This window comes from Pipistrellus hanaki (genome assembly GCF_964339955.1).
Source record: "Pipistrellus hanaki genome assembly, chromosome: X".
NCBI lineage: Eukaryota > Metazoa > Chordata > Mammalia > Chiroptera > Vespertilionidae > Pipistrellus > Pipistrellus hanaki.
Genome location: NC_140524.1, coordinates 46,432,470 through 46,451,595, shown reverse-complemented (window position 1 = coordinate 46,451,595; position 19,126 = coordinate 46,432,470). Strand labels below are relative to the sequence as shown.

General features: G+C 37.9%; 2 protein-coding genes across 2 annotated transcripts in view; one reads left to right on the top strand and one right to left on the bottom strand.

The window, feature by feature from the left end:
• COL4A6 (collagen type IV alpha 6 chain) overlaps positions 1 to 5,471 on the bottom strand; it is a 451,051-nt gene extending 445,580 nt beyond the window's left edge. The window contains exons 1-2 of the mRNA XM_084870435.1: positions 5,242 to 5,471; positions 4,986 to 5,037 (exon numbers count right to left, since the gene is read on the bottom strand). Of these exons, the coding sequence (XP_084726561.1) occupies positions 4,986 to 5,037; positions 5,242 to 5,252 (63 nt within the window). The 5' untranslated portion in view covers positions 5,253 to 5,471. The remainder of the gene's footprint in view (positions 1 to 4,985; positions 5,038 to 5,241) is intronic.
• A 1,453-nt stretch (positions 5,472 to 6,924) lies between these two features.
• The window catches only part of COL4A5 (collagen type IV alpha 5 chain), a 348,876-nt gene continuing 336,674 nt past the window's right edge, over positions 6,925 to 19,126 (top strand). The window contains exon 1 of the mRNA XM_084870434.1: positions 6,925 to 7,308. Within this exon, the coding sequence (XP_084726560.1) occupies positions 7,228 to 7,308 (81 nt within the window). The 5' untranslated portion in view covers positions 6,925 to 7,227. The remainder of the gene's footprint in view (positions 7,309 to 19,126) is intronic.

Sequence of the window (19,126 nt, the reverse complement as noted above, 5' to 3'; positions counted from 1 at the left end):
ACATCGACCAGCTGCCTCTTGCACACCCCCTACAGGGGACGTGCCCGCAACCAATGTACATGCCCTTGACTGGAATCGAACCTGGGACCTTTCAGTCCGCAGACCGACGCTCCACCACAAGCCAAACCAGTTTCGGCCGGAAAGTGGGTTTTTTATTTTTATTTATTTTTATTTATTTATTTATTTATTTATTTATTTTTATTTTTTTTTATTTTTACATATTTTATTGATTTTTTTTTGTCCCCCTCCCTCCCTCCCACATATCCCCTCCCTCCCCAGAGTTTTATGTCCATTGGTTGTACTTATATGCATGTATACAAGTCCTTTGGTTGATCTATTATCTCTCCCAGATCCTCCTCCCATCCCCGCTGTAATTTAACAATCTGCTTGTTGCTTTACTGTCTCTATATCTATTTTTTGGTTCATCAGTTTATAATGATCTTTATTATCCACAAATGAGTGGGGTCATGTGGTGTTTCTCTTTCATTGATTGGCTTATTTCACTCAGCATGATGTTCTCCAATTCCATCCAGGTTGCTGCAAATGATGAGAATTCCTTCTTTTTTATGGCAGCATAGTATTCCATTGTGTAGATGTACCATAGTTTTTGGATCCAATTATCTGCTGACGGGCAACTAGGCTGTTTCCAAATTCTGGCTATTGTAGATTGTGCTGCTATGAACATAGGGGTGCATATATCCTTTCTGATTGGTGTTTCTAGTTTCTTGGGATATATTCCTAGGAGTGGGATTACTGGGTCAAATGGGAGTTCCATTTTCAGTTTTTTGAGGAAACTCCACACTGTTCTCCACAGTGGTTGCACCAGTCTGCATTCCCACCAGCAGTGCACGAGGGTTCCTTTTTCTCCGCAACCTCGCCAACACTTGTCGTTTGTCAATTTGTTGATGTTGGCCATTCTGACAGGTGTGAGATGGAAAGTGGGTTTTTTATATCTAAATCCAGCCTAGCACCAGGAATGGTCAGGGCCTACTCAAGAAGGCAAATAATCCTTTCCACTAATATTTACAGGGTAAAATGAGATTGTTGTTAGAGTATTAAATTTGACAGTAAAATAGTAGTCAAGTTTTCAGGCTAATTTAAATTGGCTAATTGAATTAAGTGAATATTCTAGAAAAATTAAATTTTACTGGACAAAAAGCTATTCCTAAAGTGTTATCTCAAATTTTCATCTCTTGGTAAAATTGAGTAACATGTAATGAACCAAAAGCAGTCATATTTTAGGGCAAAAATTTTAATTTAAAAGCTATCAAGACTACATTATAAAATTTTCAAAAGCCTCCTAATATTTAAATTAAAAAATGGGGTAGTAGCAGAATATCATGTAAGGAAAAATATCCTGTAAGTAAATTACATCTAGAAAAATTTTACTTTAGAAAATTAACTTTCATTTGTAATGGTAACAACAAGACACCCATGTAAAACATACATGGTGTCTAAACAAGCCAAAGAAAAATCATTTGGGCAAAAAAATGAAAAAGGATCCCAAGTCAAATTTATAGAAAAGGTTCATTTATTAACTTTTGGTCAAGAATATGTTTGTATATTTTCAGAAAACAACTCCAAGGCCAAGTGGATTCCTGCAACAGAGAGGAATTGACAGGACTGCTCCAGCCATGAAGACAGAAGAGAAACAGTCCAGGGATGGAAGACGCTGATAATGCCTTGCCATACTAACAGTCAGCAGCTGTGCGTCATTCCAGGTTGCCTAGTACCAAACCAGAGAGGGTTGGACCTGCATTACCACCATTTGTTCACCATCCAGAACTGAAGTATAATTGCTCACATGTACACATAAGGAACTGTTTGACATAGAAATTGGGACTCAAAAGAACTGTTGGCCCAGTAAGAAACTCACTACAGACTGATTTATTTGCCTCTCGGCATAACCATTATTGTTTGTCTCATTTTCGGTTCTTATAAGTGTATTTCTAGAATCACATGAGCTCGCTCATCTAGGGAAAATGATGAACAACATAGACTGATGAATAAGAATGGACAGGGAAGCATGGATCAGACTGTCAGACCTCAGAGGGAAGGTAGGGGAAGGTGGGGATAAGGAGGAAAGATCAACCCAAGGACTTATATGCATGCATATGAGCCTAACCAGTGGTCACGGACAACAGGGGGTGGGAGCATTCATGGGGAGGGGTTTGGGATGGGAATGGGGAGATGAAGACAAATATGTGATACCTTAATCTAGGGGTGTCGAACTCAATCAGAGAAGGGGCCAAAATCTAAAATCCAGCCTAAATCGCGGGCCGAATGGTTTACTGAACAGTCATAAACTGACAATGTCATAAACTGACAGCGGAGTGCAGTGATGACAGCGCGGTGCGGGCCACATTGCAAGGCCTGGCGGGCTGGATTTGGCCCGCGGGCCTTGTGTTTGACACATGTGCCTTAATCCATAAAGAAATTTTAAAAAATAATCCTATTTTTAAAGGAACTCAATAACTACCATTTTCTAAGAAAGTAAACTTCTAGGAGTTAGTGAGACTATGTTTAGGTAAAGTTGTGTGTGCTGTGCCTTAGGCAGTTAATTACCAAAAACATTTATGGATATTCTGAAATCCTAAGATCTATCACATTCAAATAAATTGTGTAATATTTCAACTGAATAAAGATCATCACTCCTTTAAAATAAATTGAATTGGAATTCATTTATTAATCCTGGAACTTAACATTTAGCTTTCTATCCCTTTAATAAAGGTACTGATTTATAAACTCTGACAAAGAAGGAACTGAAAAGCACCTAAATATATCTATCTTAAATGCTCACCAATATTCCATTATTGGCAACTTAACTCTCACAGTTAAGACACTTTTTCTCAGTGAAGCACAACACAGTTCCTGTCAATGTATTCATAATAGTTATTTTTAATATCAATACCAATCCGCATGGCCTTGGAGTTGTTTTATGAAAATATACAATTTTTAATTCCTGTCAATCTATTCATAATTGTTATTTTTAATATTTTATTTAATAACAGAGAAATAAAAATTTTAAAACCATCTGAAAAGTGAAAAAAATTACAAACCCAGAAGATAAACTGCAATTGAGAGTAGAAAATAAGAAACAGGCAATATAGATGAGAATCCAATACAAAGAGTGCAATGAAAAAGAAAAACTTCCCTTCAGAAAACTTATCTTTTGAGAACTTACACTGTGTCTTTCCTCCTTCTCTTCAATTTTTCAAAAAATTAAAGGAAGCAGCTTTGGGCTTAAGGCAAGAAAATACTGTCAGTGAATCTCAAGGTTCATTTTAGTCTTACCAAAAAAGATCACACTGACAGCAGGTGACATTATAGAAAAACAAATAAAAAGGTTACCAAAGCAGTGTTTGATTTTGGAGACACACTTCAATGTTCTAATAATTGAAGACATCATCCTCTGCTGACTTTTAAGGATATCAAGTGACAGAGTTCAGTGTTTGGGAAGCCTTCAGCTATTTAGAATAATTTCTTAGTGCTTTTCTCAAAAGTATACTGCATATGATCAGCCAGAGTCTGAAAATAAAGGTTTCTCTGGAGGGTATTCTGCCCAAGTGTGATATTTTCACAAGTGCAAGGTTACTGGACAAATTGTTAACTAATCCAAATATGGCATTTTCAATACATGTAGTATTGAGCCTCAAGGCAACACATAACTAAACTTGTATACTTGAGGAATCAGATGGAGAAGTGTGCAAAACCTGAGATCAATACATCTGCTTACAGAGTCTAGAATTTACTTATGTAAGAGCTGACATTCTAAGTTAAGAGGCCACAAAACGTTGAAATTCAAGATCCCTGGCATCATCCTCTTTTCATAAGGGAAACCATTTCACATCATTTTGATATTTTTTTGAAGACATATGCCAGGACAATGTAATCATTCCCCCCCCCCCCCATAAAGGCATTATGTAATTTTAATGGTTTCAATTGTGTTACTTTATAAATAGGATTTTAAAATGTTTAAATTAGAGCCAATCAGTTAAAATTATCAAAACCCACAAGGCAAATATTTTATTCATTTGTTATCTATATAGTGTATGGCTGGCTATTACTAAGAGGTGTTTTTTTAAATAGAACAGTGAAATGGTAGTCAATAGTGGAACAACTTCATATTTGAACTAAATAGTTCACTTTATTTCTGTCAGCATAAGTAGCTAGTGAAACTGGAGAACTGCAGCATCTCTGATTATTCAGAGCACTCTACCTTTGGTAAATTATCCTAGTAATTCCATTAGAGGTCTCTCTAATTTCTGGGGTCCATTAAACTTTTCTTGATTAAATGTCTACAGAAATTCCTTTGCCTGAAATCACTAGTTGATTTTATGTAAGATATCTAAACAGCCTATTAAAGGTTAACTTTAAACTGTTTTCTATTCTAAACCACTTTAATTTTATGCATAAAATAAAATACACAGAAAACCACTAAAATAAAACAGGCAGAAATTGAACATTACCTAGTGTTATCAGTTCAGTTCAGGTAGACGAATCCAGATGTTGTCACTGTGTGCTGCCAAAGGACTCACAAATACTTAAGCTCAATTTCAATAACACTTGTGGCACTTTCAAGTCCCACTCCTTGTGCTCCCTTCAACTCTCAAATTTGTGTGCCAAATTCATGTTCTTGTAGACCAGGGAAAATTACATTTATTCTGCCTTAGATACTGATGCAGAGAAAGGCATCAGATGTCAGTCATCTCAAGTTGTCCAGTAAAGGTTCCTGTGTCTCTTGTGTCTTCTACTTTTATTTTCCCAAACCATTACAAGGTTTTAGGACAGAAATATGTCTGATTCCCAAAGGTATTAGACTAACACTCTGATACTCCTCTCTAAGAATGAGAAATAGAAATGAGAGTGTTGTGACCCTACGTTTTGTGGGGCAACCCTCTATAATCCCCATAACACAAACACCAGAGGTGGGGTGGAGTGGGGGTCAAAGGAGGAGGAGGGAAAGGTCCGGAGAAGAGACTCACCTCTCTGGCAAGTTTCTCGCTCAGGCAGAAAGTAATCAGGAGTAGCCACAACCTGAAACAGGATGGAGGGTGAGTAACATGGGCTCTCTAAGGCTCCAGAGTCCCGCGTCTGTCCACAGACACCACCCCCCCCCCTTTTTTTTCTGCTTGACCCCACTTTCTCTGTAATGACAGAACTACAAGTATGTATAGTCTCGGTTTGGCAAAATAGTGCAAAGTAGGAAAGAGGAAGGGAGGTCAGGCAGCAACAGCTCACCCACGGTGCATGCTTTCGGATCCTCCAGAGCAGGGTCCCAGGAGACTGCTAAGTGGCTCCGAAGCTCAGGCTCATCTGATGCTTGGAGGCTGCTTCCTTATTCAGAAGGACAGGGGAGGGGAGGGAAGTAGCTCACTTCGGGTAGAAACTAAATTCAGCTCCTAGATAAGAAGTGCCCTAAAGGGAAACATGCTCAGCATGCCCGCTACAACTTGCCGCACTCAAAAGATAGTTCCCAGCACCAAGAGAGGAAGGAATGGAAGGGAAGGGGGCGGAGTTGTCTGCTGTCAATCAACCACCTTACCTTGGGCAGCCGGTAGTCTTTCTCATTTTGGGGAACCTCTATCACAACATTCCCACGCATTTCCACAGCTTCATGAACGGCTCATAGAGACCTATACTATAAGATATAAGCATTTATGCATCACGCACTTCCATGAGCCACTGTTAACGGTTACAACGTAACACACATATAGATTAAGACACAGGACTTTTATGTAGACAAGTGGGCCCCAACATGTCCTTTCAGGTTTGCCCAATGTATACAACACTCATTCCAACCGATTTTATACTAAGCTTCTGGGAAATAGGGGTGGTGGTGGTGCTCCTGCTGATAGTTCCTGGAGTTGAAAATCTACCGTAAGCTGAGTAGAACATAAGGTGAGTGGGACCCTCATGAAATAGCTCTAAAGCCTTGAAAGACTCTAAAATTATAAATTTTAGGATCTGAGATAACAGAAATGTTCTGAAAAATTCTTCAGTAAATCCCGTAAGACCCTCCAAGAAGTCCACATCCAAGTATTTTCTGGACGTGTTGGTACTTAAAAAAAAAAAGAATCTATGTACCAACATTAAAAAAATAATGCCCAGATATTTTTGGGAGACCTCTATACAACTGCCATTAACTCAATATAAATATTTCTAGTTAGGTGTTTGTGTTATTTTTAAGGAAAATTGCCTAACAGCTACTAATTCTCTGTCCTAAGTCCCTCTGAAACAACTATAATGAGTGAAAAACTTTCAGGCTAATTCAACATAACAGGTAAATATTATGGTGTTCATTGTAGCTAAATAAAAAATATGACTGTATTTCAATAAAATTCAACCATATAATAATTACTAATATTTACTGACCGCTCCCAAATGTCATATATAGCTCCCAATAAAGTCTCATAAATATTGATATGTTCGTTTTCTTAATTCTTTGATTATAAACATATATTTACTTATACAAATATATTTATAATATTTTCACATATTCTGTTGTATGTAGAAACTCTTCCCTGCGAAAGGATGGAAGAGAAAGAACACCAGCAGCTCAAGGAGCAGCAACCAAACTTTTTCTAATCATTAACAGCAAAAAGATCCGTTCTCCATGAGATTCATCCGCTAAAAAAATAGTCCCAACTCAGGTCTATTTCTAATTGGCTTGGGTGCCCACACCAATGAGAGTTGAACTGGACAGGGAAAAGTAGTATCCACGGAAAGTGTAAGCGAACGAATAGAAAAGCTTCTCGCTTACACTCACAGTGGCCAGTTATCTGGTCTGGGAGTTTCCCTCCCCCAAATAACTGAGCTTCACTCCCTCGCAGGTTGCTGCTGCAGTCTAAAGCTGTGGCGGAGTGATCCTCAAATTCCCCAGAGCTGATGGGGAGGGGGAGGTGCGGGGGAAGACAGGCAGGAAAGTAGATCTGTGGGATTTGCGTGAGGAAAAAGTTTGCAAGTCTGGACAGAAGGGAAAAGTACTCCCAAGAGACCAGTTTTGGGAAGGGGAGGGGGGAGGAAAGAATAGCTTCTTCTTTTCCCCCCCTCCACTCTATAAAAGCTTCTTTCTCCTCACCTAAGCTGACCTGCACAATTGGGGCACCCTCGCTCTCCCTCTCAGGCTCTAGCTCTCATCCTATAAACCCTCAAGATTATGTCAATTGGTCAGAGCCAGCCAGGGATTTCGTGTGGGTGCTGAGGAGCTGCAGGAGCCGGAGAAGAATGAAACTTCGTGGAGTCAGCCTGGCAGTCGGCTTGTTCTTACTGGCCCTGAGTCTGTGGGGGCAGCCTGCAGAGGCTGCGGTAAGTCCTTTCTCCCTCCTACCCCCACCCTACCTCATCACCTCACTCTCATGCTGAAATCACGTTTTGTTCCCTTCCCTTCTTTTATCTTTAGCCATGGCTAGGGAATTCAAATTTGTCTTCACTTGTTTAAGAAGAAACATTTTTTAAATGTAACGCTGGTAACTCAAGCTTTCTGAAATTCAACGGAGAGGTGTAAGTGTTTAAAAATAGGGTTGGCTGCTGGCTTTCATGCAGCTAGCTGCTCTGGGACTAGAGCAGAGCCCGGGGCAGATAACTCTGGCTAATAGATCACTAGGCTCTGGTAGGTATTTAAAACTTTTCCTCCCCACCATCAGCCCTGGGGTGTTTCCCAGCCTGCCTGCTGGCTAACCTTTTCACTGGTTGTACCCAACCCACTCACTCTAAACTTTGTCTATAGTTTGATATTTTGGCTTTTCTAATTTTGAGCTTCCATCAAAGTGTTACTGGTGCCCATGAAGTTTTCCCCCTTTCCTTAAGCAACTTGAATCTACCCTAAACTTTGGTCAGTAGAGCCTCTCTAGGGACTGTGTTTCCTCTTTGGCATCTTTTTTTTTTGCAAATGCTCAGGTAAAATATCAGGAAGAATGAAGTGAAGAGGATGGCCTCAGGCTTCCAGGCTTCTGAGTATTTATTTTATTTTTTTTAAAGTTCTGGGGTTTTGTTTGTTGTTTACTTTTTTTTTTTCAACTTACTAAGGCACCAGAACAAATTGAGAAATTGCCCATTACCTATTTAAAGGAAAAGTTACACTTTTTCCAAACGAGAGTGAGTGTTCTGATTAAAAGAGAGCAGAGGTGAATGCACGTGTGAAATGACAGAGCAAAAAGTTCCACTCTGTTTTAAGAATGTAGAATTCAAAACCTCTATAAATCTCCTAGAAGGGTATCTGGCTAGTCCCACTCACCATCCCTCTGGGTATGAGAGGCAGATGTAAGGAATGAATGGTTTTGCCAGAGCAAATGTTCTTCAGCCTAAAGCCCATCATCCTTAGTTTCACTTAACCTCTAAAGAGTTTAGAAAGTAAAATATCTCTGTAAGAATATTCAAGAAACTAATAAAAACAATTGCTTGGTGTGGAAAGTGGATGCTTTAGGAATAAAATGTTGAAGACAAAACGAATTAAGTATGCATCAAATTATTTAAAAGTTATATTTGAGTGATCATAATAAGTGGGTTTAAAAACACTTCAGTATGAGATCATGTTTAGGCCTTCACATGGTCGAGTGACTATCAATTCTTTATATGTTATAGTTTATCTGGGTCCACTTTTAAGTTAGCTATCTAGTTTCTCTATACACTCAGTCTGACACAGATAATATTGCCCTCCTTCTATCTTCCAGAAACTGTGTAGATAGGAAGGCTATCTTTCACGTTATTCCAAGTACATAATATAATTATGATAGCACATCTGTTAAAAAGCTATGCGTATAAATATTTTAAATTATATTTGCCATAATTTATTCTCCATCAAAGTAGAGAGATGAGTTAAAATTGATTTTTTGATTTAGAGCATTTTAATGGAGAAAGGTTTAGTCACTTAATAGTGCTACAGCCTCTTGGATAAAAGTACAATTCTGTGGTTGAAAATAGTTATTTCTACAAACATCTTCTAGGTAGGTGCTAACTGCTTATGGCATTTGACCTGAGGCAAATATTTTATAGATATTTCATTAAATATTTAATTTTTTCTTTTGACATTGCTATTAATAAACGTGCACCAGATACCAAACATACATGCACATACAGAAATACTATACCTCAATTTATATTTAATCCAGTTGTATTAAAAATGTGATTTCTTTTTATGGTTGACAACACTTGGCAGCAAGCCTATTTTCTTAGAACTTTTTAAGATTAAGTGTTTATGAAGAAATTACAGAAGACACCATGGAAGGGTTTTTCTTTTCCTTTTTTCCTCCAGTATGATTTTTAAAAAATATATTTTTATGGTTTCATAGAGGAAAGGAGAGAGATAGAAACACCAATGATGAGATAGAATAATTGACCAGCTGTCTCCTGCACACCCCCTACTAAGGATTGAGCCTGCAACCCAGGCATACACCCTGATCAAGAATCTAACTGTGACCTGGTTCATAGGACAACACTCAACCACTGAGCAACACTGGCCAGGTTCCTTCTATATAGTTTTTAAAGAACATTTTATATTACATTTCTCTATCATTAGGGTATTATGCCTTTAATAAAACCAGGGGTTTGATTTTTCTGCTTCATGCACCAAAATCACAGTTAGATGAATGTTTTAATCATTTCAAAGATATAAATGGTATCTGCTCTCTATACTAGTGGCAGGACATTGGTGACCTTATCCAGCATAAACTGGATGGTAGTTGGGCTGGTTGTTGATTGAAGTAGTCTAGTGTTGGAATTTTTATAACAGGAAGAGCAGTGCTACTTACATTGTTTTAGTTTTTCAGTTAAGTGATTTCTTCATCTTTGAAGTCATGCCAAATGGGGATGTCACAAATACGTGGAACATTTTTTTTTAGGTAGAGTATATATTAGGTAGAATAAAGTAATAAACTTCATTCTGAAAGGTTAGCAATAAGTGAAAAAGGCAGCTTTAGGTTGGAAAAGTAATTTCTAGTGATGGAGATAACGTATTATACCTGTACTGACTCACTGTCTTTATGTATGCGGCATCTCCCTTGTGATCAGAGGCAACAATTCAGTAAAGGTTGTAGTGTGGTTCAGGGCCACGGAACAGTTTTTCCTCTATGAAATATACTGCTCAATAGAAATAATTTGTCAGTATTGTTATCATAACTTACATTTGTGAGTTTTTACTATGTGCCAGGCACTGTGCTAATATGCTGATATACATGACCATCTTTAATTTTCACAAAAGACCTATGAAATATATACCATTAATGTCCCCACTTTACAGATCAAGAAGCTACAGATCATAGAGGTTAATTTGCTGAAAATCACTTAGGTAATAAGTTGTAGAGCTGGGAATTTGAATCAAGGCAGTTTGATTCCAATTTATTTACCCTTAACAACTGTCTCCTTTGTATGTACTGCCTCCTTTGTATGTACTCCATAGAGATTTATTTGCTGTTCAGAGTATTTGGATCTCCACCATTTTTAAATTTTTTTTTTTTTTTTAGTGAGGAAGGGAGAGACACTGGAGGTGAAATGGAAATGATAAAATGTGGATTACATCTCTTCCTGCTGATAATAGGAGAAGTGGCATGGTATAATGCAAATAGATGTGGGCTTAGAATAAAATGATCAGAGTTTGATCTCTATATGCATGCGTATATAGACAGAGACAATTTAAAAGCAAACTAAAGCAATTGCTTATTGCAGGTTATTTGATTGTATAAAATCACATATATAAAAGGTCAGATTTATAAAACGAATTTAATTTGTCATAGGTTATTGTTTTGAAGGATGATTTGCCTTATCACTTTTTAATTAGTTTTCATAATAAATTTAAGTATATTGAATACTTTTCTGGTATATTTTTATTGTGATGAAACAGGGTATATTTGTTTAAGATGCCCAGTTCATTTTTGTTGTTTTTACAAATTTATCTACCCATCATATCCAATTCTGTTCACTCAGCTATCTATATGTAGTTTTGTGCATATGTTTACATATCTATATATACCTATTCTGTGACTATGCAGGAGTGTTTACATAATTTCTAATGTGTTTTTTTTATGTCTGTATATGCGACACATTAGACTCTTTACCTGAGTTAACTATGATAATTTGGTTAAAGTTATGTCTGCCAGGTTTGTCCATTGTAAAGACATTCCCCCTCCCCAAGGAGTTTTGGAATACATCTGAAATGGGAGCTCCTCTTGACCACCCTCCCCTACCCTTTTCCCAGCCCTTACCACATAGCTGCCCATAAGGCTTATATTTGTTTGTTTGTTTATAAATTTATTGTCTAAAGTATTACATATGTCTCCTTTTCCCCCAACTTACCACCCACCCCAAGCCATTCCCACCACAGACAAGCCCCCACCACCCCAGTGTCTGTGTCCATTGGTTATGCTAATATGCAGGCATATAAGTGCTTTGGTTGCTCTCTAACCAGCCCCCCACTACCATTTGTCTCTGTATCTATTCTTGTTCATCAAATTATGTTGATCATTATATCCCACATATGAGTGAGATCATGTGATATTTATCTTTCTCTGACTGACTTATTTTAAAAAAATAATAAATCTTTATTGTTCAAATTATTACAGTTGTTCTCTTTTTTTCTCCCATAGCTCCCCTCTACCAGTTGCCATCCCACCATCTGCCCTTACCTCACCCCAACTGTCCTCATCCATAGGTGTACGATTTTTTTCCAGTCTCTTCCCACACCACCACACCCCTTCCCCCAGAGAATTGTCAGTAAACTTTCTTTCTATGCCTCTGATTCTATTATATTCACCAGATTATTCTGTTCATCAGACTTTTAGTCCACTTGATTTTCAGATTCACTTGTTGATAGATATGTATTTCTTGTTCGTAATTTTTATTTTTACCTTTTTCTTCTTCTTTCTCTTCTTAAAGAATACCTTTCAGCATTTCATATAATACCAGTTTGGTGTTGATGACTCCTTTAGCTTTTTCTTATCTGTGAAGCTCTTTATCTGACCTTCAATTCTAAATGATAGCTTTCCTGGGTAGGGTAATCTTGTTTGTAAGTTCTTGCTAAGCATCACTTTGAATATTTCTTGCCACTCCCTTCTGGCCTGCATAGTTTCTGTTGAGAAATCAGCTGGCAGACATATGGGTGCTCCCTTGTAGGTAACTAACTGTTTTTCTCTTGCTGCTTTTAATATTCTCTCTCTGTCTTTTGCTCTTGGCATTTTAATTATGATGTGTCTTGGTGTGGTCCTCTTTGGATTCCTTTTGTTTGGGGTTCTGTGCGCTTCCTGGACTTGTAAGTCTATTTCTTCCACCAGGTGGGGAAAGTTTTCAGTCATTATTACTTCAAATAGATTTTCAATATCTTGCATCCCCATAATTCGGATGTTGGTATGCTTGAAGTTGTCCCAGAGGCCCCTTACACTATCTTCAACTTTTTGGATTCTTTTTTTTTTCTTTTTCCTTTTCTGATTGAGTGTTTTTTGCTTCTTTGTATTTTAGATCTTTGACTTGATTCTTGCAGTCCTCTAGTCTGCTGTTATGTCTCTCTATACTATTTTTTATTTCAGTCAGTGTATGTTTAATGCCTAGTTGGTCCTTTTTCATATCTTTGAGGGTTTTGCTAAATTTATTGGTCTTTTCAACGAAATTCTTGAAAAACTTTATAATCGTGGTTTTGAACTCTATATAAGTCATTATCTTTTCTCCATTTATTTCATTTGTGATCTGTTTCTTTGTCTCCACATTTTTGCTGCTTCCCTGAGTTGGTAGAGTAGCATTGTGTGCTAGGTGTCCCATAGGGCCCAGTAGCTCAGCCTCCCCAGTTAACTGAGCTGGACACTCTTGGTGCACCCCTTTGTGGACTGTGTGCACAGCCTTGTTGTAGTTAAGTCTTGATTGTTGTTTCTATCACTGGGAGGAATTGACCTCCAGGCCAATTGGCTGTGAGAATCAGCTGTGTCTACACTGGGAGAACTTCTGTGCTGGAGACAACCTTATGAGATAAGACTTGCAAAATTGCAAAAGCCTCTGTGCTCAGCTTGGATGGGGCATAGTCTCAGGTTGGAGCATGGAGCCTTGGCTTTCCGTCAGCCCTGTCTATGAGGCTCCTATGTCTTAATGTCCCTCAGTAATTGTTAATCACTGCAAGCACCTCTGAGAGAAAGCCACCCTCGAGTTTAGCCCACTGCCAGACAGTCCAGTTTCACTCCAAATGAGTCTGGGTTCCCAGGTCCTCATCCAGAACTGGAGTTCAGCACATTCTGCAGCTTCCATCTCCCTCTTGCTTAAGAAAGCTAGCAGTGCACTGGGCAGTAAGTCCTCTTCACTTATGCTTGAGTGTGCGCCTCCGGACCTCTTCATTTAGCAGCTTCCTTGAGTCTCCATGTGCTTTTCTCTCTTCCTGACAGTCCAGATTCCCCCCGTATGAGTCTGGGTCCCCAGGGTCCTACCTAGAACTGGGGTTCAGTGCAGTTGGGAGCTTCTGTCTCCTTCCTGCTTGAAAAAGCAAGCCAGGCACTCAGCTGCCAGTCCTCTCCGTGCACACGTCTCTGTATCTCAGCCTTTTGCTGCTCCTCTGAGTCTCTGTGTGCTTTTTTCTTTCCTTATAGTTGTAGAATTTCTACTCACCAGCCTTCCTGTAATTCTGGATGAAGTTTGCTTTGTCTTTTAGTTTTAGTTTTGAAATTGTTGTGTGAGGCAGCAGTTTAGGTGTTTGCCTATGCTGCCATCTTGGTTTCTCTTATGACTGGCTTATTTCCCTTAGCATAATGCTCTTCAGTTACATCCATGCTGTGCACATGGTAAAAGTTCCTTGTTTTTTTTTTTTTTTTTATAGTGGCATAGTATTCCATTGTGTAGATATATCACAGTTTTTTAATCCACTCATGTGCTGTTGTGCACTTAGGCTGTTTCCAAATCTTAGCTATTGTAAATTGTGCTGCTATGAATATAGGAATGCATATATCCTCTTTGATTGGTGTTTCTGGTTTCTTAGGATATACTATTAGTCCTAAATGTGGGATTACTTGGTCAAATGGAAGTTTCATTTTTAACTTTTTCTGGACACTCCATACTCTTTTCTACAGTGGCTGTACCAGTCTGCATGCCCACCAGCAGTGCAGCAGGGTTCCTTTGTTTCTGCATCCTCACCAGCACTTGTTGTTTGTTGATTTGTTGATGATAACCATTCTGACAGGTGTGAGATGATACTGCATTGTTGTTTTGATTTGACTCTCTTGGATTATTAGTGACTTTGAGCATGTTTTCATATGACCCTGGACCTTCTGTATGTCCTCTTTAGAAAAGTGTCTATTTAGATCCTTTGCCCATTTTTTCATTAGATCATTTATCTTCCTTTTGTTAAGTTGTATGAGTTTTCTGTAATTTTTGGAGATTAAGCCCTTATTGGAAATATCATTGGCAAGTATATTCTCCCATTCAATGGGCTTTCTTGTTGTTTTGTTGATGGTTTCTTTTGCTGTGCAGAAGCTTTTTTTTTTTTTTTTATGTAGTCCCATTTGTTTATTGTTTCCTTATTCTCCATTGCCCTAGAAGCTCTGTCTGTAAAGATATTGCTACAACATGTGTCTGCTATTTTGCTGCCTATGGAATCTTGTAGGATTTTTATGGTTTCCCATCTTAAATGGCTGTGTTTTTGCCTAGTTCTTTCCCTTCCTTTCATCTCTTCCTTAGTGATATTCCAGAACCTTCCCCTCATTAATTGCTAATTTATTTTTTCCACTTTGGAATGAATCTATTTTATATCCCATCTCCTTTTATTGATTTTAGTAAGAGAGGAAGGGAAAGGGATAGACATAAACATCAAAGAGAGATAAACATTAACAGGCTGCCTCTTGCACACTCCCTACTGGGAATCAAGCCTGCAACTTATACCCTGACCAGTTATCAAACCAGTGACCTTTATACACTTAGTGGCCAGATTATTACCATCTCTGAGTGCATAATAATCTGGCCACTCAAAAAAAAATATATATATATAAAATCAGCTGGCTGCTCCTTAGCACTGCCACTGAGGCAGGAGAGGCTCCCGCCACTACTTCTGCACTAGCCAGCCATGGGCCCGGCTTCAGGCTCAGTAGTACTCCCCGGTGGGAGCTCACTGACCACTAGAGGGCAGCTCCTACATTGAGCATCTGCCCCCTGGTGTTCAGTGATGTCATAGTAACCAGTCATTCTGCAGGTCATTCTACCCATCATTCTGCTATTTGGGCGATTTACATATTAGGCTTTTATTATATAGGATTCATTGGTTGATTTTTGTATGTTCCCTGACTGGGGATCAAACCCACAACCTGACATATTGGGACAACTGTGCTACCTGGCCAGGGCCTGAATTCATTTTTATACCATTCCCACTTTACCTTCTATTTCTGTTTTCTAGCTAGCTAAGTGACTTTATTGCCTTATGCCAGCATTGCAGTTTGTGAAATTCAAATTCATTCATTGCAAAATCACAAATTGTTATGCATTATGGCCTTTCCAGGTGGCATTTGAATAGCTGAACTTTAAGCTTTTTTATTTATTTATTTATTTATTTATTTATTTATTTTTAATAGCGAATGCAGTATTTTTTATTTCTTTATAGCGAACATTAATACAATGCCTGGCACATAATAATTACTTAATAAATACATTTTTTTGTTGAATAATGAAATGAGGAACAAGTATGAAATATTCATAGAAAAATATGGCCTACGTCACTTAGGTAACAGGACTTCATCTTTTTTTTTTTTAATATATTTTATTGATTTTTTTTGCCCCCCTCCCTCCCTCCCAACATCCCCTCCCTCCCCAGAGTTTTGTGTCCATTGGTTGTACTTATATGCATGTATAAAAGTCCTTCGGTTGATCTATTATCTCCCCCAGATCTTCCTCCCCTCCCTGCTGTAATTTGACAGTATACTTGTTGATATACTGTCTCTATATCTATCTTTTGGTTCATCAGTTTATAATGCTCCTTATTATCCACAAATGAGTGAGGTCATGTGGTGTTTCTTTTTCATTGATTGGCTTATTTCACTCAGCATGATGTTCTCCAATTCCATCCAGGTTGCTGCAAATGATGAAAATTCCTTCTTTTTTATGGCAGCATAGTATTCCATTGTGTAGATGTACCATAGTTTTTGGATCCAATCATCTGCTGACGGACACTTAGGCTGTTTCCAAATTCTGGTTATTGTAAATTGTGCTGCTATAAACATAGGGGTGCATATATCCTTTCTGATTGGTGTTTCTAGTTTCTTGGGATATATTCCTAGGAGTGGGATTACTGGGTCAAATGGGAGTTCCATTTTCAGTTTTTTGAGGAAACTCCACACTGTTCTCCACAGTGGTTGCACCAGTCTGCATTCCCACCAGCAGTGCACGAGGGTTCCTTTTTCTCCGCAACCTCGCCAACACTTGTCGTTTGTTGATTTGTTGATGTTGGCCATTCTGACAAGTGTGAGATGGTACCGCATTGTTGTTTTGATTTGCATCTCTCAGACAATTAGTGACTTTGAGCATGTTTTCATGTGCCTTTTGGCCTTCCTTCTGTCTTCTTTTGAAAATGTTCTATTTAGGTCCATTGCCCATTTTTAAATTGGATTATTTATCTTCCTTTTATTTAGTTGTATAAGCTGTTTGTAGATGTTGGAGATTAAACCTTTATCAGTGGTATCATTTGCAAATATGTTCTCCCACACTGTGGGCTTTCTTGTTGTTTTGTTGATGGTTTCTTTTGCTGTAAAAAAGCTTTTTATTTTGATGTAGTCCCATTTGTTTATTTTCTCTTTAGCTTCCATTGCCCTAGGGGTAGTATCAGTGAAGAAGTTCTTTTGGCATACGTCTGAGATTTTGCTGCCTGTGGATGCTTCTAGTATTTTTATGGTTTCCTGTCTGATCTTTAAGTCCTGTGTCCATTTTGAGTTTATTTTTGTGAATGATGTAAGTTGGTGATCTAGTTTCATTCTTTTGCATGTGTCTGTCCAATTTTCCCAACACCATTTATTGAAGAAACTGTCTTGACTCCATTGTATATTCGTGCCTCCTTTGTCAAATATTAATTGAGCATAGTGATTTGGGTTGATATCTTGGTTCTTGATTCGATTCCATTGATCTATATCAGTGTTTTTCAACCTTTTTTGGGCAAAGGCACACTTGTTTCATGAAAAAAATCACGAGGCACACCACCATTAGAAAATGTTAAAAAATTTAACTCTGTGCCTATATTGACTATATATAAAGTAATTCTCTTGAATAGGAATCAAATAAACACAAAGAAAGCATTTTATAATTACTTTATTATGAAATATTAAGTAAACAAAATAGTGAAAAATTATAAAATTCTTGTCTTGTCTGCACCTACGGCACACCAGGCAACATCTCGCAGCACACTAGTGTGCCGTGGAACAGCGGTTGAAAAACGCTGATCTATATGTCTATTCTTGTGCCAGTACCAGGCTGTTTTGAGAACAGTGGCTTTGTAATATAGTTTGAAGTCTGGTATTGAGATCCCTCCTACTTTACTCTTCTTTCTCAGGATTGCTGTGGCTATTTGGGGTCTTTTATTGTTCCAAATGAACTTTTGGAGAGTTCTTTCTAGGTCGGTGAAATATGTCGTTGGTATTTTAATGGGGAGTGCATTGAACATATAGATTGCTTTAGGAAGTATGGACATTTTGATGATGTTGATCCTACCAATCCATGAACATGGTATGTTCTTCCATCTCCTTACATCTTCCTCTATCTCTTTTTTCAGTGTCGTGTGGTTTTCCGCATATAGGTCCTTTACTTCCTTAGTTAAATTTATTCCTAGGTATCTTAATTTTTTTGGTGCGATGGTAAATGGAATTGCTTTTTTAGTCTCTGTTTCTGAAGTTTCTCTGTTGGTGTATAGAAAAGCCATGGATTTCTTGGCATTAATTTTGTATCCTGCTACATTGCCAAATTCATTTATTAAGTCAATTAGTTTTTTAATGGAGTCTTTTGGGTTTTTTATGTACAATATCATGTCATCTGCAAATAAGGATAACTTTACTTCTTCTTTTCCAATTTGGATTCCTTTTATTTCCTCCTCTTGTCTAACTGCAATGGCTAGTACTTCCAGTACTATGTCAAACAGGAGTGGCGAGAGTGGGCATCTCTGTCTTGTTCCTGTTCTTAGAGGGAATGGTTTTAGTTTTTGCCCATTGAGTATAATGTTGGCTGTGGGTTTATCATATATAGCTTTTATTATGTTTAGGTATGATCCTTGTACTCCCACCTTGTTAAGAGTTTTTATCAGAAAAGGGTGTTGGATTTTATCGAATGCTTTTTCTGCATCAATTGATATGACTATATGATTTTTATCTTTCAATTTGTTTATGTTATGTATCACGTTTATTGATTTGCGGATATTGTACCATCCTTGCATTCCTGGAATAAATCCTACTTGGTCGTGGTGTATGATCTTTGTGATGTTCTTCTGGAGTCGATTTGCTAGAATTTTGTTGAGGATTTTGGCATCTATGTTCATGAGGGATATTGGCCTGTAATTCTCTTTCATTGAGTTGTCTTTATCTGGTTTTGGCATTAGGGTGATGCTGGCTTCATAGAAGGAATTTGGAAGTGTTCCTTCCTCTTGGATTTTTTTGAATAGTCTGAGGAGGATAGTTTTTACTTCTTACTTGAATGTTTGGTAAAACTCTCCTGTGAAGCCATCTGGCCCTGGGCTTTTTGTTTGCTGGAAGCTTTTTGATGACTGTTTCAATTTCTTCCCAAGTCACTGGTTTATTGAGATTTTTAGATTCTTCCTGATTGAGTTTTGGAAGATTATATTTTTCTAGGAATAAGTCCATTTCTTCCAGGTTGTTCAGTTTGTTGGAGTAGAGTTGTTCATAGTATTTTGTAACAATCCGTTGTATTTCGGTGGGGTCTGTTGTTATTTCACCTCTTTCATTTCTGATTTTGTTTATTTGGGTCCTCTCTCTTTGTTTCTTGGTTAGTCTGGCTAGAGGTCCATCTATCTTGTTTATCCTTTCAAAGAACCAGCTCTTGGTTTTGTTGATCTTATGTATTGTTTCTTTGGTCTCTATGTCGTTTATCTGTGCTCTGATTTTTGTTATTTCCTTCCTTCTACTTACACTGGGCTTTTCTTTTTGCTCTTTTTCTAACTCTTTGAGTTGTAGAGTTAGATCGT